The 24,089-nt window shown below is 44.0% G+C and overlaps 1 protein-coding gene across 3 annotated transcripts in view; it reads right to left on the bottom strand.

Annotated features, from left to right (window-relative positions):
* Positions 1-24,089, bottom strand: part of GLDC (glycine decarboxylase) — a 140,369-nt gene that overhangs the window by 34,907 nt on the left and 81,373 nt on the right. For all 3 annotated transcript variants that reach the window (XR_010749216.1, XM_066368125.1, XM_066368126.1), the window contains exons 19-23: positions 22,341-22,453; positions 20,685-20,826; positions 17,324-17,435; positions 5,223-5,318; positions 1,763-1,935 (exon numbers count right to left, since the gene is read on the bottom strand). Coding sequence is in view for 2 of the 3 variants with exons in the window: in XM_066368125.1 (XP_066224222.1) it covers positions 1,763-1,935; positions 5,223-5,318; positions 17,324-17,435; positions 20,685-20,826; positions 22,341-22,453 (636 nt within the window). In the remaining variant the exon portion in view is untranslated. The remainder of the gene's footprint in view (positions 1-1,762; positions 1,936-5,222; positions 5,319-17,323; positions 17,436-20,684; positions 20,827-22,340; positions 22,454-24,089) is intronic.

Below are 24,089 nucleotides of genomic sequence, written 5' to 3' on the forward strand. Positions count from 1 at the left end.
GACCCCTTGCTCAAGCCAGCAACCTTTGGGCTCGAGCCAGCAACCCTGGGGTCATGTCTATGATCCCACACTCAAGCTAGATGAGCGCATGCTCAAGCCGGTGACTTTGGGGTTTCAAACCTGGGTCCTCAGCATCCCAAGCTGATGATCTAGCCACTGCACCACCACCTAGTCAGGTGGTAGGAAATTTTTTATTGTGGAATATTTCAAATATCAGAAAATTATGGTAATACAATAAGCACATCTTCTACCCAACATAAATCAATATATTATCATATTTGTTTAGCCTTTAAAAAAAAAAACAAGAAGAAAAAAAAGAAATAAACCCCCAAAACATCAGAGGCAGCTGAAGCTGCCTGTATTTCCCCTTTCCATCTCTTTATTTACCCTCCTCCCCAATAATAGATACTATCTTAAGTTTGATTTCACCATTATCATGTTTTTACACTACTCCTGCATATATTAATAGCATATAGCATAGTTTGGTATACTTTTAAACCTTATATCATCCTATGAGTATTATTCTCCACATGCTTTTGTAAGTCAGTATTCAGTTCTTTAGATGTCTGTTGCCATTTTTAAAAACAGCCTAAATCCACCTGACTGGTGGTAGCACAGTGGATAGAGCATTGATCTGGGACACTGAGGTCACAGGTTGGAAACCCCAAGTTAATGACTTGATGCGGGCTCAGCTGGCTTGAGCGCAGTCTAACCAGCTTGAGTGTGGGATCTCATGGGTACTGACTTCAGCCCAAAGGTTGCTGGCTGAGCCAGGGGTCACCGGCTCAGCTAGAGACCCTGTCAAGGCACATACGAGAAGCAATTAAGGAACAATAAAGTGCCACAACAACAAGTTGATGCTTCTCATCTTTCTCCCTTCCTGTCTGTCCATCTCTATCTTGCAAAAATTAAACAAACAACAACAAAAAAACCAGCCTAAATCCTGAAAGAATCATCAGTATCCAGAGGGAAATAATAATAATAGTACAAATGATCATATTGTATTCTTTTGTTACCCTGTCAAATTCACGCTGAGGAGGGTGTCTGCCTTCCCCACCAGGCACTGGGCCCTGCACTCCACCTCCAGCTGTGCAGTTTGGGAACTTGCCTGGGCTTCCCTGAGCATCTCAGGACGTGTTGTCTGGCCTGGAGCCATAACAACACAGTCGTCATGGTATTCTCAATTCATGATACCAGCTTAATAATATCTGGACCTAAGGAGAAACGTAGGGTTCTAACCAGATATAAAATGAACATATTTTGGAAGAGTTGAGGTAATGCCTAACAAATTTTCCTCCAACATAAGCCATAAACATTGTAAAACATTCCAGCCAAGTACCAACCCAGTTGTAAGACGTAACTCCTCTAATATAAGAATTTATTTTTATCCAGAGTTTCAGAGGTAAATAATCTCACTACAGTGCATCAGAGTCACAGGATAAGACTTCCACAGCTAAACAAAGCCCTTCAGCCTCTGCTCCCTCTTTGGCGACCAGCTGGGTGTATGTGGTATGGAGCTCCCACAACCCCAAAACAATGACATAAACAGAGTTCAGACACTGAAAATATCTACGTTGTACTTGAGTAACCCCTATGTCAAGATTTAAACTTCCAAGTAATAAATGCATCGTCTTCTCAGAAGAATGGCCTTAATTCTAGGCAAGAATATCATCTGATGAGTGAATTCACAGGTTGCTGACACTGACCCAACAATTTTTCTCCTCTGTGGGACATTTTGAATAAAGTACCAGTGCTTACACACCTTCAGTGGATTGACCTTAGGGTCCATGCGGCCCTCTTCAATGTCGGCGATTTCCTGCCGAATGCTGATCATTGCATCACAGAATCTATCCAGCTCTGCCTTGTCTTCTGACTCAGTGGGCTCAATCATGAGAGTCCCTGTCACTGGCCAGGACATGGTAGGGGAATGAAATCCTGCAAGAGAAAATGGGGAACATGTGTCACTAATTTTGACCTCTTCAATTTAGAAGAGACACTTTTGCCTGACCAGGCGGTGGCGCAGTGGATAGAGCATCGGACTGGGATGCGGAAGGACCCAGGTTCGAGACCCTAGGATAGCCAGCTTGAGCGTGGGCTCATCTGGCTTGAGCAAAAAAGCTCACTAACATGGACCCAAGGTCACTGGCTCGAGTGGGGGGTTACTCAGTCTGCTGAAGGCCCGCGGTCATGGCACATATGAGAAAGCAATCAATGAACAACTACGGTGTCGCAACAAAAAACTGATGATTGATGCTTCTCATCTCTCTCTGTTCCTGTCTGTCTGTCCCTATCTATCCCTCTATCTGACTCTCTCTCTGTTCCTGTAAAAAAAATAAAAATTAAATTAAAAAAAAAAAAAAAAAAAAAGAAGAAGAGACACTTTCTATTTTATAAGTTACCCCAAGGACATGTATCTGGGCATTCACTTCAGTACCATTTACAGAAGAAAACTTCGGAAATAACTTACCCAACAATATAGGATCAGTTAAGCAAATTTTATAGGTTATCCATATAATAAACATGCAACCATGAAAAGTATGTACAGTTATATTTGTTAAATTGGGTAAATATTCAAAAATATAAAGTGAAAAAAACCCAAGCTACATAATATTATCCCATTTTATTTAAGAAAATGACAAAGTATCTATATATATACTTTGTGCCTTATATATCTGATATATACTTATATACATTAAATAATATAATTATATAATAAAGGAGGCACCTTGAAGAATAAATTCTAAAAGAATACTAAAAAATAGCCCTGGTTGGAGAGCTTGGTTGGTTAGAGCATCGTCCCAAAGCACAGGGTTGCTGGTTCAATCCCCAATCAGGGCACATCCAGGAACAGATCAATGTTCCTGTTTTTCTTTCTCTCTTTCTACATTCCTCTCTCGCTAAAATCAATAAACTAAAAAAAAATTTTTTTAATGCTAAAAAATAAAAACTAAATAAGAATAGTGAAATTTTAACAAGGGTTATTGCCAGATAACAAGACTGGAATTTTTATATATCTTACTTTGTATTTTAGAATCTTTCTATAATGCTCATGTATTACTTGCAATTAAGAGAAATTAAAACAGTAAAGCCTACCAAAAGTTAGATAATGAGGAAGCAGGCAGTGAGGGCCTAGAGTGAGCACTGCTGAGCCACCTCACAGATAGGGGCTGAGACGTGGGCACTCCGTAGGAGGCCTTCGCCGCTGCACTGAACACAGGCAGGAGGAGTTCTACGTTACCGTAAGTTTTCACATGTAAGATTAATTAATAAGGAACAAGGTCAAAAGATTTCCTGGACAAAAGCCAAAAACAACTTTTGCCCTATTTTATACTTTTTCTGCAAAACTAAAAGATGAAGAATAGCTCTTAGGTTGACATACTGGTCAGCTGAGCTTGCCCTAGAGCATAATGATTCCCAATTCTAGTGCATCATTGCATGGGTGTTTGAGCATGCAATGCTTATACATTGGATATAAGGAATATAAGGAATTGTCTCCTCAACACAAAATTTTCAAATGTACCAATAAGCTTAAAGGAGTGAAGACCCATATACCTTCCATCTAGATTCAACAATGATGTTCATTTGGTTTATCACATATCTATTCATCCATCTACCCATCTTATTTTTGATGCATTTCAAAGTATATTGCTGTCATAAATACACTTCTCCCTTAATCACTTCAGCATTATATAATTAATTAGAATTCAATATCTGGTTCACATATTTTTATGATAAAATGTATATACAGTGAAATGTACAAATTTTAAGGGTACCATTTAATAAGTTTTGTCAAATGCATAGAACTGTCACCCAAACCAGAAAGGGATTTTTTTTTTTAAACACAATATTGGTCTCATGAAGTCTGATTTCAATTCCTTGTTAGCAAATTCAGTTCAGCTCAACATATTCTGCTGTAGTGGTTTCCACACGTAGAACTATCTGAGTTGTCTTGGAAACACAAATTCCTGGATTTTGACCCTGATTCAGCAGACCAAGGTAGGGCTCAGAAATCTGAGTTTAAAAACTCCACGTGATTCCAATCATCAGTTATGTTTAAAAACCTCTGCCCTAAGGCAGTGAGCCCCACTTGTCTGCTAAGACTCATCCACTGAGTGCTTGTTAAATGTACAAACTACTAGGACTTTCCACTGGAAATTCTAATTCAGTAGGTGTGACTAAGATCCAGAATCTGCATCATCATTTTCATTGTTTTTTTTAACCCCTCCCTCCCTCCCTCCCTCCCTCCCTGCCTCCCTCCCTCCCTTCCTTCCTTCCTCCCTTCCTCCCTCCCTCCTTTCCTACCTTCCTTTCTTCCTTCCTTCTCTCACTCATTAAACACATATATTCTGAGTGCCTACTGTGTGCCAGGCTCCTGGACAATTCTGGGCTTAGGGCCAGTGTGGCAATCGCTCCATCAAGCAGCAAAATAATGTCAAAGTTGAAGATAGAAAAGAACTTGGGAACACTGAGTGGTAACTACCTTCCTCCTAGCCCCTTCTCTCTCTCCCTCCAAATGCTGCTGTAGTCGGAGGTGTGATGCCAGGAGATTGAATCAGGTTATAGGAATAGCCAAGAGGATATTTGATGAGGTAGTTGCTAATTTCTTTAATGAAACCATTCTCTGGCTTTTCCATTTATTATCAGTGTAACTTTGCATAATAAGATTATTCATTCAAGAGAGAATGAGTTACACACATGGGACTCCCATTATGATGAGGTAATAAACCTACTAAATTATTAAGGTGTTCACTTTCTTTATTAAAAGAAGTCACTCAAATCATTAAAATTCAAGAGGCATGATATGGTATCTTTCAGAGGGCAGTACAAATGCAGTCATAATGGCAAGATTTTTCTCTATCACTTTGAAGTTTGCCCAGAACCATGGGCACCTCATTTAGCAGATGAATCAGTTTTCTTTCTTTTCTTTCTTTTTTTAAAGAAAGAGAGAAAGAGGGGGTTGAAGTGGGAAGCATCAACTCGTAGTAGTTACTTTCTGTATGTGCCTTGACTGGGCAAGCCCAAGGCTTCGAACCAGTGACCTCTGTGTTCCAGGTCAATGCTTTACCCACTGTGCCACCCCAGGTGGAATCAGTTTTCTCCGGGGACTGCACATTCAGTTTGTACCTCCACGAAGTGGTCCACAGACAGCATAGGCAGCCACATGAATGACAACAGCCTGAGTTCCCCTCCCTACAAGGGGTCACTTCCATGAGGCCACTCACCATAATCCTGAAGCCTCTTGGCCACATCCAAAGCCTCAATATTTGCAGACTTTTTGAAGGGTCTTGTATCCAAAATAAATTCATGAGCCACATAACCTGTTTGGGAACATTTTTCATCTCAAGATTAGCATCAGCTTATTGTTTTACACAAGCAAATGGGCAAATTAATCAACTTTTTAATGCATATTAAAATGAATAGGCTCTTGGTAAGTTTATAGTTGGAAACAAAGACTTCCTCTGCTCTTATTACAAAAATAGTTTTTAACCTGTCAGGCCAATGTATCCTATTTTTGGTGCATAACACACCCATGAGCCAAGAAGCTAATGGGAGGCGGGACTTCGGTGCCAAGGCACTGCCTGAACATTCAGCAGAGATTTTGGAGGATGAAATTATTTCTAATTCTGAGGACCTAAAATCTACTTGCAACCATCATCACAGGCCTAATCCTTTCATACAAAATATTTCTGGCCCTGGATGTTGGCTCAGTGGATAGAGCATCCCGGGTTCAATTCCCAATCAGGGTGCATAGGAGAAGCGATCATCTGTTTCTTTTCCCCTTCCTCTCCCCCTTCTCTCCCTCTTCCTCTCCCACAGCCAGTGGCTCAAATGGTTCGAACATGGCCCCAGGAGCTGAGGCTAGCTTGGTTGGTCCTAGCATGTCAGCCTCAGGTGCTGAAAATACAATAGCTCGGTATTAGAGTATTGTCCCCAGATGGGGCTGCTCGATAGATCCTGGTTGGGCAAATGCAGAAGTATGCCTCACTATCTACCCTCAGAAAGAAAGAAAGAAAGAAAGAAAGAAAGAAAGAAAGAAAGAAAGAAAGAAAGAAAGAAAGAAAGAAAGAAAGAAAGAAAGGAAGGAAGGAAGGAAGGAAGGAAGGAAGGAAGGAAGGAAGGAAGGAAGGAAGGAAGGAAGGAAGGAAGGAAGGAAAGAAAGAAAGGAAAGAAAGAAAGAAAGAAAGAAAGAAAGAAAGAAAGAAAGAAAGAAAGAAAGAAAGAAAGAAAGAAAGAAAGAAAGAAAGGAAGGAAGGAAGGAAAGAAAGGAAAGAAAGAAAGAAAGGAAGGAAGGAAGGAAGGAAGGAAGGAAGGAAGGAAGGAAGGAAGGAAGGAAGGAAGGAAGGAAGGAAGGAAGGAAGGAAGGAAGGAAGGAAGGAAAGAAAGAAAGGAAGGAAGGAAGGAAGGAAGAAAGAAAGAAAGAAAGAAAGAAAGAAAGAAAGAAAGAAAGAAAGAAAGAAAGAAGAAAGAAGAAAGAAAGAAAGAAAGAAGAAAGAAAGAAAGAAAGAAAGAAAGAAAGAAAGAAAGAAAAGAAAGAAAGAAAGAAAGAAAGAAAGAAAGAAAGAAAGAAAGAAACAGAAAGAGAAAGAAAGAGAGAAAGAGAGAAAGAAAGAAAGAGAAAGAGAAAGAAAGAAAAAAAAAAAGAAAGAAAGAAAGAAATTTAAACCTAAAGATCCAGTGACACCCTTTTCAGCAACTTTGCCCCAAACATCAAAAAACTGTTTCTGGGCACACCTGGAAAAGCTGATGAATATTTTATTGAGATCTCCATTAAATTCCCAGCCTTTAAAAACCCTCAAAACAAAGGGCACAATATGTGCCCTGGCCGCATAGCTCAGTTGGTTAGAGCACTATGCCAATACACAAAGGTTGTGGGTTTGATTTCCAGTCAGGGCACATACAGAAATAGATTGATGTTTCTGTCTCTCTCTTTCTCCCCCTCTCTCTAAAACCAATTTAAAAATAAGAACAAGTTTTTGTCTGTTGGCTTGTTTGTTTTAAAAAGGGAACGGTGTGCGCTCTCCCACTCTGGACTACATCCTCGCCTTCCCCTTCCCCTTCCCCTTCTTCATCCCCCACAGGTGTGCATCTCCTAAACTCTCCTAAACTCTAAGGGTCCCCAGAGACTTGCAACCAGGTGCGCAAGCGGCAGTGACAGCTTGTCCCAGGCTCACCCCTGGAACCTGTCTCTAGGGCCCCCTTTTCTCTGACTTTTCAGTGAGCCGGAGCAGCCCTGCCTCGGCTCTCTCCTGTTGCTTCTATCCTAGCCCTTTTGTTTCACTGTCCCCAGCTTTATCACACACACTCTCAAAATCACCTGGACTCGTGCGTGAAATCTGTCCTACATGAAGTCAAGAACCCACACATTACCAGCAGGCCCTAGGCAGACGGGTTAAGGGCCAGGTCCCCTTTCTGTTTACATCTCTTCTGTGTGTATGTAAGTATACTAAACATATAGCCATAAAACACACACAGTATTTTACATGATTCTTCAAAGGGGCTTTTGAAGTTTTGGTTTCAGACTGAGAATTAGAAATAGAGGCTGTCAAACCTTGTCCAAAAGTGACAAGGAGTTGATGAGGCCAAAGTCTCTGTGGAGGTCACTCCACTCTGTTCGAGTTGGTAAAACCGACTGTCCCTCTATGCCCAGGCTGCTGTCTCCCTAGCAAGAGCTGTTGACTACCCATCCATCATCAAAAATAAACTACCAAACCTGACCAGGCAGTGGTACAGTGGAGAGAGCAGTGGCCTGGAATGCTGAGGACCCAGGTTCAAAACCCCAAGGTCACTGGCTTGAGCATGGGATCATAGACATGACCCCGTGGTTGCTGGCTTGAGCTCAAAAGGTCACTGGCTTGAGCAAGGGGTCAGTCACACTGCTGAAGTCCACCACCCCTCACCGTCAAGACACAGATGAGAAAGCAATCAATGAACAACTAAAGAACTGCAACAAAGAACTGATGCTTCTCATCTCTCTCCCTTTCTGTCTGTCCCTATCTGTCCCTCTCTCTCTTTCTATCTCTCTTTCTCTAAAAATAAATAAATAAATAAACAAACAAACAAACAAACCACCAAGTAACTCAGCATTTTCATAAATAGAACAATATTCCTGGGACTTCCCCAAATTCCATTGCCTACACAACTGATGGATTTCCTTTGAGGAAAGTATCTATTCAGGAGATAATGTATTCTTTCTTAATCTGCTTTCCTGACTCCCAGAAAACAATGAATCTACTCACAGGTCCTTGGAGCAGACAACTCCTCAAGCCTGAGGAGAATAATAACTCCAGTCACTAAGAGCCTATGCAGATAGTCTGTGAACTGCTCTGCTTTCTACCTAGTGAACACACACGAAAAGATTGATTTTGTTTGACAAGGGAATTTCATTCGAAGGAACCACTGAGCTAAAGTCAGCCCTGGCCCTGGCCAGTTGGCTCAGTGACAGATCGTCAGCCCAGTGTGTGGAAGTCTTAGGTTCGATTCCCAGCCAGGGCACACAGGAGAAGCACCCATCTGCTTCTCCACCCTTCCCCCTCTCCTTTCTATCTCTCTTTTCCCCTCCGCAGCCAAGGCTCCGTTAGAGCGAAGTTGGCCAGGGTGCTGAGGACAGCTCCATGGCTTCCGCCTCAGGCGCTAGAATGGCTCTGGCCTCAACCGAGCAAGGCCCCAGATGGGCAGAGCATCAACCCCTGGTGGGCATGCGGGTGGATCCTGGTTGGGCGCATGCAGGAGTCTGTCTAACTGCCTCCCCGTTTCTAACTTTGAAAAAATACAATACAATACAATAAAATAAAGCCAGCCCTAATTTTGTTTGAAAAGAAAAGTAAGAAATCCCAAGACTTTGAATATACTGGCACTGCATATTTAAAAATATATGTTTTTCTAACAATCACAGCTATTAAATTTGTGAGGAGTGTGATTCAGAAGTACAAGGTTGTATTCATAGGTAGGTAAACTTAAAGGGGGTAAAGTGCCAGGAGGAAAATCAGAAGATAAAGTCTTCATCAACCATTATTTCAAGAATTCTAAATGCTGTACTATGCTACTCCATTTTGGGAGCCCAACCTTTGACTTCTGTTGTTGGGGGGCAAACAGTAGGATCTTCTAGAGGTTTAGTAACAACTGAAAGGCCCACAAAGCCCAGCTGAGTGCTGCTAATACCAAGACTTCCTCTGCGGAGGCCCCCACCACAGCCACGTGGTTTGGGAAGAGCTCCATTTCTAAAATGAGGTTCAGATGTTATTTTCTAAATCCATAGTCCAAAGCGTTCAAATGGAAACTGTAGTGGAATTTCAGCATCTCTTTCTCTACTTGAGCCCGGAAAGGGGTGAAATTTAAACTTGGTGGCTTTTAGAGGCCAGATCTCAAGATGTTTGTTTCTGTTTGCAGTTTTTTTAATTTTTTTTTTTTATTCATTTTAGAGAGGAAAGGGAGAGACAGAGGAGAGACAGAAGGAGGGGAGGAGCTGGAAGCATCAACTCCCATATGTGCCTTGACCAGGCAAGCCCAGGGTTTCGAACCGGTGACCTCAACATTTCCAGGTCAACGCTTTATCCACTGCACCACCACAGGTCAAGCCTGTTTGCAGTTTTTAAGGAGAAAAGAGATATAAACCTTCAATGGCATATGGTGAATCAGGACAATCTGAAGTAGACATTGCATAAATTGATCAGTGCAAGTTTTAATTTTCACCAAGTAGGTGTTTCTGCTGGGCCTAACCATGGGCTATATCTGAGAGTCTGAATAGATACCAAGTCAAAGAAACAGGGAGAGGAGAAGGCGGGATGATGGAAAGGCAAAATAAAAGGGTCTTGGCTCTAGGGGAACATCCCCCCACACCCTCCAGAAGTTAACTACAGATCGTGCTACAGAAAAAAGGAGACTTCTCAACCCCCCCTGGACTTTATTGACTCCCAAGCCCAGAGTGACTGTAGAAATACATGGAACTCACTAGTGATGACTCTATATAGCTTCGGTGGGAAAGCAACTGTCCAGCCTTTCAGTTATCGAAGACCACAATTAGCAAAATCAACACCCCTGACTGTTTCCCAGGGAGAGGTGGGTAGGCGGGGCCCCTGGCAGGTCTCACAGAGAGGGATGTGAGAGACCAGCTCCTGAGGCCTGTGTCTGTCCATAGGGCCATCAGGAAACCTCTTCAGGGACAAGAATTTCCAGGCAGAGTTAGTTTGTCCAAAGTCAAAACAGGACAGGCATTTCAGAATTTAAAACATAAATAAAAACATTGGGATATTAACAATGTTGTTTACTCCACTGATAGGATCTCCATTTGGATCAAGAAGTGTCTATGAGAGTAAACACCTGTAAATATTTTATTTATTTGTTTACTTATTTATTTATTTTTATTGATTGATTTTAGTGAGAGACGAAGGGAGAGAGGGACAGGAACATTGATCTGTTCCTGTGTATGCCCTGACCAGGGATCACACTGGCAACCTCTGTGCTTCAGGACGATGCTCTAACCAACTGAGCTATTTGGTCAGGGCACCTGTGAATTTTTCAAATTCTTCCTTTAAAAAAGTATAATTGGCGAGGATGTAAAGAAAAAGGAAGCCTTGTTCATGGTTGGTAGGAATGCAGATCGGTGCAGCCACTGCGGAAAGCAGTATGGAGCTACCTCAAATATAAAAAATGGAACTGCCTTATGACCCAGGGATTCCACTTCTGGGAATTTATCCAAAGAAACCTGAAACACTAATTCAAAAGATGCACCCCCACGTTCACTTCAGCATCATTTATAAAAGCCAAGATTTGGAAGCAGCCCAAATGTCCATCAGTAGATGAGTAGATAAAAAAGCTGTGGTACATTTATACAATGGAATACTACTTAACCATAAAAAAGAAAGAATCTTACCCTTTGCAACAGCATGGGTGGACCTGGAGAGCATTACACTAAGTGAAATAAGCCAGTCAGAGAAGACAAGTATCACCCATATGTAGATTCTAATGAACAAAATGAACCAACAAGCAAAACAGAGATAGACTAATAGCAAGCAGGCTGACAACTGTCAGGGGTACGGGTACTGGGGGGCAGAAATTGAACAAAAAAAAAGAGAGAGAGAGAAAATTCATGGAAAAAATGCATTATTTTACCTGAGATAATTCCTTTCCTTCCACATTTTAGCAGAATAAATACTGCTACTCCCCATCCCAATTCTTGCCTGTCACTTTTGCTTCACAAAACCATAAGCCTCAACCATTTAGCAGGTATTTTCAAACCTCTCAAAGAAATAGTTTATAAGGCCCTGGTCGGCTGGCTCAGTGGTAGAGTGTCAGCCTGGAATGTGGAAGTCCCAGGTTCGATTCCCAGTCAGGGCACACAAGAGAAGTGACCATCTGCTTCTCCACCCCACCCTTCCCCCTTCTCTTTCTCCACCCGCCCCCCATAGCCATGGTGCTAAAATTGCTTGGCTGAGAGCATGGCCCCAGATGGGCAGAGCATCGGCCCCAGACAGAAGTTGCAGGTGGATCCCAGTTGGGGCTCATGTGGTAATCTGTTTCTCTATCTCCCCAACTCTCAAATAAAAAAATACAGGCCCTGGACAGTGGTAGAGCATTGGCCCAGGATGTGGATGTCCTAGGTTCTATTTCCAGCCTGGGCACACAGGAGAAGTGACCCTCCTCCACCCCTCCTCCTTCTCTCTTTCTCTTCCCCTCCTGCAGCCATGGCTCGACTGGTTCCAGTACACTAGCCCCATGTGGCTTCCTAGAGCCTCTGCCTCAGGCACTGAAAATAGTTAGATTGCAGAGCATTGGCCCCAGATGGGGGTTGCTCGGTGGATCCCAGTCAGAGTGCATGTGGGAGTCTGTTTCTTTATCTCCCTTCCTCTCACTTGAAAAAAAGAAAAAGGAAAAAAAAATTAAAGAAATGGTTCATAAAGGGAGGCCTGGAGTTCATTAAAATTATTGTCTCACCACATGCAGCCCCATGTTCATTGCAGCATTGTTCACAGTGGCCAGGACATGGAAACAACCAAAAAGCCCGTCAATAGATGACTGGATAAAGAAGATGTGGCACATATACACTATGGAATACTACTCAGCCATAAGAAATGATAACATTGGATCATTTACAGCAAAATGGTGAGATCTTGATAACATTATATGAAGTGAAATAAATAAATCAGAAAAAACCAGGAACTGCATTATTCCATACGTAGGTGGGACATAAAAGTGAGACTAAGAGACATTGATAAGAGTGTGGTGGTTACAGGGGGAGGGGGAGGGAGAGGGAAAGGGGGAGGGGAGGGGCACAAAGAAAACTAGATAGAAGGTGACAGAGGACAATCTGACTTTGGGTGATGGGTATGCAACATAATTGAACGACAAGATAACCTGGACATGTTATCTTTGAATATATGTATCCTGATTTATTGATGTCGCCCCATTAAAAAAACAAAATTATTAAAAAAAAATTATTGTCTCACAGACATCGGTAATTCTGAAGTCTTATTCAGAGTTAGTCAACAGGATTAAGATGAATAACAGTCTTCGAATTATTGTCATTAGACATTTTAGAATATGATGTATTTAAAAACATTTCTATTTTGGGCCCTGGGGAGGTACAGTGATAATTTTTTTTTAGCCCTAAAATTCAAAGCCTCAAATTGTATAATGAATGTGTTTACCAGACCAAACATGTGATGATTTTTGTTTTCATGAACTTTGGGATTGGGTAATAAAGTCTATAATCACCGATCTATTTCTGCTTGAGATGGAATTCATTATTTAATTCTGGGGTGAAATGTCAAAACAAATAGAAATTGTACCTGTCTTTTCTGCTGCAAGTCCCCTAAGACTGAGACCAGCTCTGCCCGCATCAGTCACTTCAATGCGAAGACAGGGCAGCGCCCGAGGACTGCTGGCTGCTGCCCTCCCTCGGGGAGAGCCCTCCGCCCCCACAGTACAGAGCACGCGCATCACACGCATTCCTGCTTAGGGAACTCCCCCTTGCATCACACCCCTCTGTGCACATGCTAAAGAGCACTGCATTGTACATGCTACGTGGGTGATTTGTGTGGTGTCTGAATTCTATCTCAGTGAAGCTGTCAAAGTTAATCATAAGAAAATTTTTAATATAAATTTTTTTAATAAAGAAAAACCCCCATAAATATTGATAGATTAGAGCAAAAAGATCATTTTTAACTCATCAAGCTAGTTAAGATATTTTGTTTTCGGTTTGTGTTGCTTTTTCATGGTCACTGGGGCCTGATGGTCATGCTCATCTGTTAACAGTGTGAAATAAATCGGCACGATGTCTCTAGGGAACAACTGGGCCATAAGTATCAAGAGCTGCAATGAATTCGTATCCTCTGACATAATTATTTTTCTTCTACAACTCTAACCTAAGGAAATAATCAGACATGTTTGTGTTTTTTTTAAATCTCAATAAAGGATATTAATTGCCGCATTGTTAGAAATGCTAACAACTTGGGGAAAACCCTATAAAATTGCTTAAGTCATGACACACTCATACAATAGAATTGATGTAGCCACTTTCTTTTTTTTAGCAAGAGAGATGTGGGTGTTACACAGGCACAAGGGGAGAGAGATGAGGAGCATCAACTCCTAGTTGCATCACTTCAGTTGTTCATCAATTGCTTCTCATACATGCCTTGACCAGGGGGTTTCAGCTGATCCAATGACCCCTTGCTCAAGCCAGCAACCTTGGACTCATGTCTATGATCCAACACTCAAGCTGGCGACCCTCTGCTCAAGCCAGCAACACGGGGTTTCGAACCTGAGTCCTCAGTGTACCAGGTCGAAACTCTAGTTACTGTGCTACCACTTGGTCAGGCTGATGTAGCCATTTTCAAAAAACATTGAAGGGCATGGTGAGAAGGAATACAGCAACATATTAACAGCAGCTATGCCTGCTGGATAGAACCATGGATCATGTACAGTTTCTTTCTCAGATTTCTTTATTTTTCCGAAGTTTCCATGCACCTATATATTATTATATAACCAGATAAACAAATGCTGAAGCTATTCCTGAAGGCCAACACATAAGTAGGATGTATTTCACAGCCCAGGAGCTAAACTTGAATTAATTAGTGACTCTAGGAGTTTCTTTAATATCCACTTCAGAAGCATTTCATTGTGTTGCTTAGAGACATATGGCCCACAACTTCCTCTTCTCCTCTTTGGGGAGCATTCCTATTCAGAGCTTCTGCCTATTTAGTTCTTTTCTGTTTTCAGACTCTAGAACCAACCCTCTGGGTCCATATTTGTAAGGCAAGATCAGCCTTTAAATAAAAAATTGCATCCTAACCAGGCGGTGGCGCAGTGGATAGAGCGTAGGACTGGGATGCAGAGGACCCCGGTTCGAGACCCCAAGATCGCCAGCTTGAGCAAAGCTCACCAGGTTGGACTCAAGGTCGCTGGCTCCAGCAAGGGGTTACTCAGTCTGCTGTAGCCCCATGGTCAAGGCACATATGAGAAAGCAATCAATGAACAACTGAGGTGTCACAACGAAAAACTGATAATTGATGCTTCTCATCTCTCTCTGTTTCTGTCTGTCTGTCCCTAACTATCCCTCTCTCTGACTCTCTCTCTCTGTCTCTGTAAAAAAAAAAAAACAAAGCAAACAAAATAAATAAGAAATTGCAGATGCAGATGTACACTCCTCACAAAGTCATAGAGAGGCCTCGTTCCTGAGGCCCACAGTCCAGGCAGGCTGACTCCTGACTGTTTCTCAGCTCCAAGTCCCCTCTGTTCCTGCTCTCGGACTCTGAGCCCACATCTAACACACCATCCCCTCCCCTCACCTCCCGGTGACTGTTGCCCTGTCTATTATTCCCTCTACTAAACTTCGCTCTCTGCTCTCCACTGCTGTTTCCCTGGAATGAAGATCATGTTGTTTGCTTATTTAAAAACAAAATATTGATAAAACTGCATCCTATTGCAGCAGCTCCCGTCATCACCGAACACCCCCAAACCATGAGTGCTTCTCACATCTCCTCCCCAACCTTAGTCCACTTCTCAGCCCATTTCCACCGGCATCTGCCTCACCATTTTGCCCTACTTGCTTTCAAGGGTGACCAAACACTTCCTAACTGTTAAAGGCAAAGGGGCCCGTGAAGACGCCTATCAGAGAAGACCTTCAGGCTGTCTCTCCCTGTGGGACAACACATTTCTGCTGATAGGGGTGCTGTGCTTGGTGCTAGGTACAGAACTGCAGCAGGCAGCCCTCCAACCCCCCTCAGGAGTTTGGGGTCGATGGCTAGAGCCAGATGATAACCCACATGGGAGAGATCCTCAATGCAAGGGAGCCAAGAGGAGGAAGGAGTTCTCTCCACCTGAAAAGGGAGGCTCCAGGGAGGAGGCGGAGCCGGAATAGAAGGGGTTTGGGGGGGGGGGCGGGGGGAGGTGTTGTAAAAACTGGGAGTGGGGGGATGGCTCTAAAACCACTTAAGGAATGGAGTCCCCCCCTCACTGGGGCCCCTTCCTCTGCATCCCTCTTAATGGAGCCATCTGCTTGATGAGTTCTGCTCTGGCTTTTCAATACTCTTTCTCGGATCCCACCATTCCCAAGAGTCTGCTCTCAGAGTCTGTGTCCTCTGCATGTCGGCCTGGGTCCAGCCTGTCCCGTCACTTCCACGGTAACTTTGTTCCTGTCGGTTACTTCCTCTATTACAGGCCAAGAGGATTACCTAAAATTTCTCTTCACGCTCAACTTGCCAGTAACTAAGTCTCACTGATTCTACTTTTTAATGGCATGTTCAACCCATGCCACTGTCTTAACAATTTCCACATTCACCTAATCCTGTCATTCCTCTCCCCAAAAACCTTTCTGGCTAGAGGTAAAGTCCAGAGCCAGCCTTCTAAGACCTTCAAGGCCCCATGCTACCTCTCCAACCTCATTTTCATATGCTCCTTCTCCTCCTACTCTATCCTTCACCCCACCCAGCACTCCCCCCACCCAGACACTCCTTTGTCCCCGGCTTCCTCCTGGATCTCTTTTCTTGGACTCTGCTACACTTCCTTCCAGACTCATCTCCAATGGTTACTCTAGAAGGCTGTCCCAACTACTCTGTCTTGCCTCTGACCAACCTGAACTTCTCCACTCTTTTAGGACCTTGTGACATTTTATTTTTATTTTTATTTTGTTTTTATTTTATTTTTTTTTTTGTATTTTTCTGAAGCTGGAATCGGGGAGAGACAGTCAGACAGACTCCTGCATGCGCCCGACCGGGATCCACCCGGCACGCCCACCAGGGGCCACGCTCTGCCCACCAGGGGGCGATGCTCTGCCCCTCTGGGGCGTCGCTCTGCCACGACCAGAGCCACTCTAGCGCCTGGGGGCAGAGGCCAAGGAGCCATCCCCAGTGCCCGGGCCATCTTTGCTCCAATGGAGCCTTGGCTGCGGGAGGGAAAGAGAGAGACAGAGAGGAAGGAGGGGGGGCTGGAGAAGCAAATGGGCGCTTCTCCTCTGTGCCCTGGCCGGGAATCGAACCCGGGTCCCCCACACGCCAGGCCGACGCTCTACCGCTGAGCCAACTGGCCAGGGCCGTGACATTTTATTTTTAAGTGAGAGGAGGGAAGACAGTGAGATAGACTCTCATATGGGACCAGACTAGGACCCACCCAGCAACCTCTGTATGGGTCCAATGAGCTATTTTTAGTGCCTGAAGCTGATGAGCTTAGACCAACCAAGCTATCCTCAGCACCCAGGCCCATGTTCAAATCAACTGAGCCACCGGCCACAGGAGGGGAAGAAGGAGAGAAGGGGGAAAGGGAGGATTAGAGAAGCAGATGGTCGCTTCTCCTGTGTGTTCTGACCAGGAATCAAACCTGGGGACGCCAGGCCAGTGCTCCATCCACTGAGCCAACAAGCCAGGGAAGCATTTTTATTTTTAAATTAAATGATTTTAGAGAAAAAGGAAGAGAAACAGAGAAACATTAATTTGTTGTTCCACTAATTATGCATTCACTGGTTGAATCTTCTGTGTGCTCTGCCCAGAAATTGAACCCACAACCTTGGCATATTAGGATGATGCTCTAACAACTGAGCTATCCAGCCAAGGCAGGGAATCGTGGCGTTTATGTATACATCTCTCAGTGGTGTGGGCTCCTTGTTGGCCTGGGCTACAGAGACTAACTTCATCACAGAGACTTGTGAACGCTGATATCCCTGAACTGTCCACAATCTAAATTGAAGTTATTTCCAATAACACTACACTTTTCTCTGGTATATGCTAAGAAACACAAATTTTCCACTCACTTCAAAAAAATCACACCTCATAAGTCAAACTTGGTCTGGCCAAGAAAAAAAACAAAATGATGATAGACTAAAGTTAATACTTGCCTCTTGCACCCCGGTAAAGGACTCTGTAGTGTTTTTCTAAGCGCTTGGCCATGTAGTTGGCATTTAATATAGCAATTTCCGTAGCTTGTTTAAGGCCCTTGCCTCCCATCATCTGTAACAGAGGAGAAAAGAGCCATCGACCACGGAACAGGTATACCCAATGGGCACTAAACAATGACAACCCCAGAGAAACCCCCCCATAAAGGAAGTCAGCCCACCATCACTCTGTAAATTGCAGATGAATGGAAAATCCCAACAAGGACATTTGTCAGTCCTCTCTAAGCTTAAGATAATTTTTGGTTTTCTCCTTTGAACAGTAATTTTACATTTGTTATTCTGGTAACAAAGCCTACAGCAAAGCAAAATTGACCTCTGACTATAGTGTTATCTAAAAAGGAAAAAGATGCCTGACCGTGCTGTGGCGCAGTCTGGACTGGGATGCGGAGGACCCAGGTTTGAGACCCCGAGGTCGCCAGCTTGAGTGCAGGCTCATCTGGTTTGAGCAAAGCTCACCAGCTTGGACCCCAGGTCACTGGCTCGAGCTAGGGGTTACTCGGTCTGCTGAAGGCCCGCGGTCAAGGCACATATGAGAAAGCAATCAATGACCAACTAAGGTGTTGCAATGAAAACTGATGATTGATGCTTCTCATCTCTCTCCTAACCCTAACCGTCTGTCCCTGTCTGTCTGTCCCTATCTATCCCTCTCTCTGACTCTCTTTCTCTGTCTCTGTAAAAAAAATAATATATATATATATATATATATATATATAAATAAAAAGGAAAAAGATTGTTTTTAGGCTATATTTATTTAGGGGAATTTTTGTTTGTTTACTGTGAATTTGAAATATTTGCTAAGAACCCCATGGGGTCTTGGCAAAAATCCCCACTGAATCAATTTTGTATGATTTGTCTTCTGACTGTCCACAGTCAAGTCCATTTATGTTTAACAACTGCTGGGTTCAATTGTATCCTTTCCTGGTGGTCCATAAGTCCCTGGGTTATATGGGGTGAACATCATAACTGGCAAAGAGATTAAAGTCAAGAGTGCACAACTTTTATTGCCTACTTTCTTCCAGAATATATCATGTACAATGGAGGCTTGATATGTATTGAATACATAGCTAATCAAAAGCACATGAGAAAGCATCAAATAAAATAACAGAGACACTGAAGTCTAAAGTAAGGAGAGGACACATTTTGCCAGGCTGCACAAAGGGTTCCTAGAATAAGATTTAGAACTTGAGTGAAAACTTAAAAATAGGTAGAGTTTAGACAGATGAGAAAGAAAGCACTCCAGATGAGAAGAATGACAGGATCCAAGGTGTAAAGGGAAGGTGCTTGGCTGTAGTCTGGGAGTCACTGTAGAGCCTGGTGAGCTGTAACTACTCTTACAGCTCATACCTTTGCTAGGGAGGACGTGGACTTGGTTCAGTTGGCCACTGGCTCTCTGGTTGTGCATCAGAGTTACAAAGCAGCTTGATGGTCCAAGCCCTACCCCAAATATGCTGAATTTGATTCTCTCTGAAACCTGAGCCTGTGCATTTTGGAAAAAATCCCCTAAGGAGTCCATATAGACTAGTAAGACCCAGTGTTGATTGCAAAGGGAAGCAAGGAGTGAATTTGGGGCCCTTAGGGGGATCTAGCAGATCTAAGGGAGAGTCCAAGATGGACTTCCAATAGAGAAGCAGGAAGAGAAAAGGTCGTTCTAGAGTCCAGGTGCTAGGGAACAACAGCCTGAATTAAAGAGAGGGCCCAACGTCAAAGGGACACCTTAAACCCTATTTTATTTATTTCACTTCTGTGTGTGTGTGTGTGTGTGTGTGTGTGTGTGTGTGTGTGTGTGTGTGTGTGTGACAGAGACAGAGACAGAGAGAAATGCAGAGAGAGGGACAGATAGGGACAGACAGGAAGGGAGAGAGATGAGAAGCATCAATTCTTTGTTGTGGCTCCTTAGTTGTTCATTGATTGCTTTCTCATATGTGCCTTGACCAGGAGGCTACAGCAGAGCAAGTGACCCCTTACTGAAGCCAGCAACCTTGGGCTTCAAGCTAGCAACCTTTAGGCTCAAGCCAGTGACCACAGGGTCATGTCTATGATCTCACACTCAAGCCAGTGGCCCCGTCCTCAAGCTGGTGAGCTCGTGCTCAAGCCAGTGACCTTGAGGTTTTGAACCTGAGTCCTCTGCATCCCAGTCTAATACTCTATCCACTGTGCCACCAACTTGTCAGGCTATTTCACTTTTAACTGAGGCTCTGTCTGGTATTCCTGGCATATGGCCAGATCAGCCTGGGGCATTTATTTTCTATCTGTGGGAAATCATCTCCAACCCAACTAGGTTCCTAACAAAGAACCCAGGTTTACAGGACCTCAGGACCAAAAGGAAGCTGGGAATTAGATTCTGTTCATAAAGAAGCAGAGCTTTATTATGATTGTTTTTGTTGTTACTATTTGCAAAACAACAAAGCAGGTTTTAGTCTCTGAGGTACAGAATTGTTGTTCCAGCTTCCCAGAAAGTTTTCCTTGAGAATGACAAATACCACACTGTGCAGGAATAACAGCCAGCCCCAGAGAGCCATCTGCATGATTTGCATAGCTGAGTCCGGGGTTTTGTCTCACCACAGCCACCCTTTCTTTAAGGAGGGAAACCAATGTGGGAAGCCTGCTCTAATTAGTAGCTGAACAAGCATTCCTATCCAATGCACAGTCTTGTCAGCCAGGAGGTGGGCAGGCCAGTTTGAACGAGAGCTGTATAAACTTTGGCCCTAGTGTATTTTGGAGAAACACAAAGGAAGGAAGCCTGTTCTCTGACAATGTCTAATTACCCCCGAGAGTACAATTCCACAGGTCGTGAAGGGCAAAGAGCTTTGGGAAACCACCATGTAAGCAAAGTTCTGCTACTTTTCATCTTATCCTCCAGGCTTCCAAGAAATATAAAGCAAAGTGAGATGTATTGTTAAAATTTATCCCAGGATCTCTACCAAGTGTAATAATTAGTATGTACACTGTTTTTCACTTGCAAGAGGCCATACAGGAAACCAGATGATGTGGCCAGAACATCCACATGAGTCATAGAACTTAACTCTGTCTGGAAAAATAAACCTGGTGCGTTAATTTCTCTGACGTTGAACCCACTATAAGAACCCAAAAGAAATAGCATAATGAAGACTAGATGAAATTAATTTTAGCTGATCTTCTGTAGGAAGGTTTCTTTCACCCAAAGTTATCAACAAGCTTCACTAACCATATCTCAGATCATGGGGTTTTTTCATTTTTAATTTAACACGGAAGTCGGCAACTACAGTTCCCCACCTACATACACATCACACCCCCCACCCACCTACCACACATCCACAGGCCTCACCTTAATATAAGCCCATGAAACGGGCAGGATGGAACTAGAGCCCCACGGGGCTGCGCTGACGGTACCCATAGGCCGGGCATCCTCGTCTGGCTTTACCGAAATGATAGGATGATTGGGCAGAAAAGGGGCAAGATGCTTCTTCCTAAAGTTTTTAAGTACAAATTCAGAAGATGGAAAAAGATCCAGTCCAACCAAACAGGTAAGTGCTGGGCCCTCTGAGGAAGTTCTATTCCTAGCAGAGGAATTGTGACAGTGGAAAGGACCAAACATCTGCTAAGAAGCAGATGTTCAGGAAGTGTTCCTTCCTTCCTCCTTCACTGGAAACATGGCTCACCAGCCATCAGTGTTTCAGCGGCTCACCCAGGAACTGTGCAGGAGGATTTGACAGAAGCAGGCAGCCACGTAATAGCAGGCAGAGCCATGGGCTCACGAGGATGTGGGGACATCCCAAGCCCAACCCCTCTCCCTCCCAGCTCCGCCCCACACACTCCTCCCCAAGGCATCTAAGGGACATAAAAGGATGCTGTGGAGAAGAAACCCATGGGGCTGGGGCTACACATAAAAGGCCTGCATGTGAACATCATTCACCTGCTTCCCTACAGCTGAGGTACTGGGCCTCTTCCACTTGTAATAAATAATAATAATCAAAAAGGAAAAGAAGAAAAAAAAGAAAAAGAAAAAATGAAAGCTGAAAAAAAGGGGGTCAGAGTTTTATCAACCCTGTAAACCGGCCCCTTTGGCGCATTCTTGGAAGACTGGAGACTGGGACACGGCTGTTCAGCATCACGAAGACTGGAGACTGGGACACGGCTGTTCAGCATCACTTTTGTAAGAAGATTTGATTCCACAAAATGATATAACAGCTACAAGATATTCCTTTGGTCTTATTCTGACTACATCCAATTATTTCCAGTACTAAAGCTTATTTCCTCCTTACTTATCTCAGCTGCAATAAGAATTCAAGCTACAAAATCTTTAACACCTTTATCCAATTCAATTGGGGGGAGGAGGGATAAGATCACTTAAGTTCTACTCTTTCAGGAAATTTCAGCTATATAATACAGTGTGATCAGCTACAACCACCATGATAGACTTTAGAACCTCAGACTTCATTCATCTCACAACTGAAAGTGTGTACCGTTTCACCTACTTCTCCTACCCCCACCCCACCCCACCGCTCCTGGCAGCCATTTTTCTACTATGAGTTCTTTTGCTGTTGTTATTGTTGTTAGGTGATTCACTTTCAATGTAACAATCAGCTGATTTTAAAGAGAAAGAAATAAAAAATAAAAAAAATAGCTTCTTGTCAGTCCGAGTCTGAAAAGCACTCTCAGGTGCTAATATTCCAGTTTTGATCTGTAATACCCCAGTAAAGCTCCCTCTTCATTACTCTGTTAATAAACGTGTCCTGTCTGTACATATACGGGAGCTACTGTGGCCAAACATTGTGATTAATAAAATCCACTAATTATGTTCCTCTTTGGACATACTCGAAAAGTATCCCTTCCACTGCTCCTCCCCCAGCACGGACAGGCACACTATATAGGAAGGTAACCTTGACACTTGAAGACCTCAGTGGGAATAATAGTGAGTTTGGGGTCACTCTTTCATTCTCAGTCTCCAAAGCCACGCTGAAACCAGCGGCCTTGAACTCACACTCCGATGGGCCCCATGCCAGGGCCGCCTCCTCCATGGGGAATGCAGAAGGTCTTGTGAAGATTTAGGTGTGAGACATCAGACCCAAAGTCTCCAGGACGACAGATTCCCACCTGCCACAAAGGGAAAGAGACAAAAGCAAAAGTCAAGAACTGGAAAGGGCCCTCTGGAGAGGCAGCCATGCTGTCTGCAGAGCCCCTCCCCTCAGGGGAAAGTCAGACAGCGCTGTTCACAGACACATCCTGGTGCTGGCTGGGTTCTGCAGGCAAAGCCTGGCCTTCTATAGGCAGTGTGGCTTCTGAGGTTTCTGTGGAAACAGCAACTGACCATTCAGCCTAATTTAGATTCTAAAATACGTATTTGAATATCTAGTCAATTCCTAATGATCCACCCCCAGCGCGTGGAAAGAAAGTGCTCCAGCACAAGAAAGCCTGTCTGTTTCCATCTCAGCAGTCTATTTCCCCCTGCACGGTCGCTTGGGTATCATGCACTTTCTTGAAGGGTCCCTCAGGCACCCTGATGGAAGGGGCTGGAGGGCTGCCCAAGGGGATGCTGAGCCTGTTTTCCTGACACCATCCCGATGCCAATGACAACATTCAAAAGATGTCCCTGCCACTTTGGCATCAGGGCTGATTTTGACTGTAGCCAAAGATAAAGAATACATTTATGCTATTGAAGCAACAGACAATCCCTGGATTATACTCACAAAGAGAATCAGATAGAAAAAAGAAATGCAGAAAGAAGCTGAAATAGTAAAACAAGCAATAAGAAATAAGATTCTGACAGGGAGGATGACACTCCTCTGCCCCAGTGGCTCCCTGCAACCTTTTCTCAGAGATGCACATCACACAGACCTCCTCTTCCGTGGGCAGTCAGGATCTGCCCTTCAGGGGTAGAACTAGTCAGCTGTTTCACACTGATGAAGCGGAAGCCGGGTTAATGGACTGTCCAAGGCCATGGAGGATCAACATTCACCGTGGCCAGAATTTGGGGCTGAATTCCCTCAGAAAGGCAGTCAGGCGAACTTGCCTTTAGCACGGCCAGACTGCTCAGAACCCCTCCCTGCCCCAGACAAGCTAAAGGCATTCAGCTCATCCCCTGCTTCCTTTTAACCCTTTGCCTCCTTCACCGCATCCCCCATCAATCTCAGTGAAACTGGGGTACTTTGTTTAAAATTGGAAATAAAGTCAGCCTTAGTTCTGAATTTAGTGTCATTCTTTCTTTCTTTCTTTTTTTTTTTTTAAAATTTTTTTTTATTTATTCATTTTAGAGAGGAGAGGGAGAGAGAGAGAGAGAGAGGAGAGACAGAGAGAGAGAAGGGGGGGAGGAGCTGGAAGCATCAACTCCCATATGTGCCTTGACCAGGCAAGCCCAGGGTTTCGAACTGGCGACCTCAGCATTTCCAGGCCGACGCTTTATCCACTGCGCCACCACAGGTCAGGCTCTTTCTTTCTTTCTTTCTTTATTTTTTTTGGTATTTTTCTGAAGCTGGAAACGGGGAGGCAGTCAGACAGACTCCCACATGTGCCCCACCGGGATCCACCTGGCACGCCCACCAGGGGGCAATGCTCTGCCCCTCCAGGGCGTCGCTCTGTCGCGACTAGAGCCACTCTAGCACCTGAGGCAGAGGCCAAGGAGCCATCCCCAGCGCCCGGGCCATCTTTGCTCCAATGGAGCCTCGGCTGCGGGAGGAGAAGAGAGAGACAGAGAGGAAGGAGAGGGGGAGGGGTGGAGAAGCAGATGGGCGCT

The sequence above is a fragment of the Saccopteryx leptura genome, chromosome 2 (assembly GCF_036850995.1).
Source record: "Saccopteryx leptura isolate mSacLep1 chromosome 2, mSacLep1_pri_phased_curated, whole genome shotgun sequence".
Classification (NCBI taxonomy): Eukaryota; Metazoa; Chordata; class Mammalia; order Chiroptera; family Emballonuridae; genus Saccopteryx; species Saccopteryx leptura.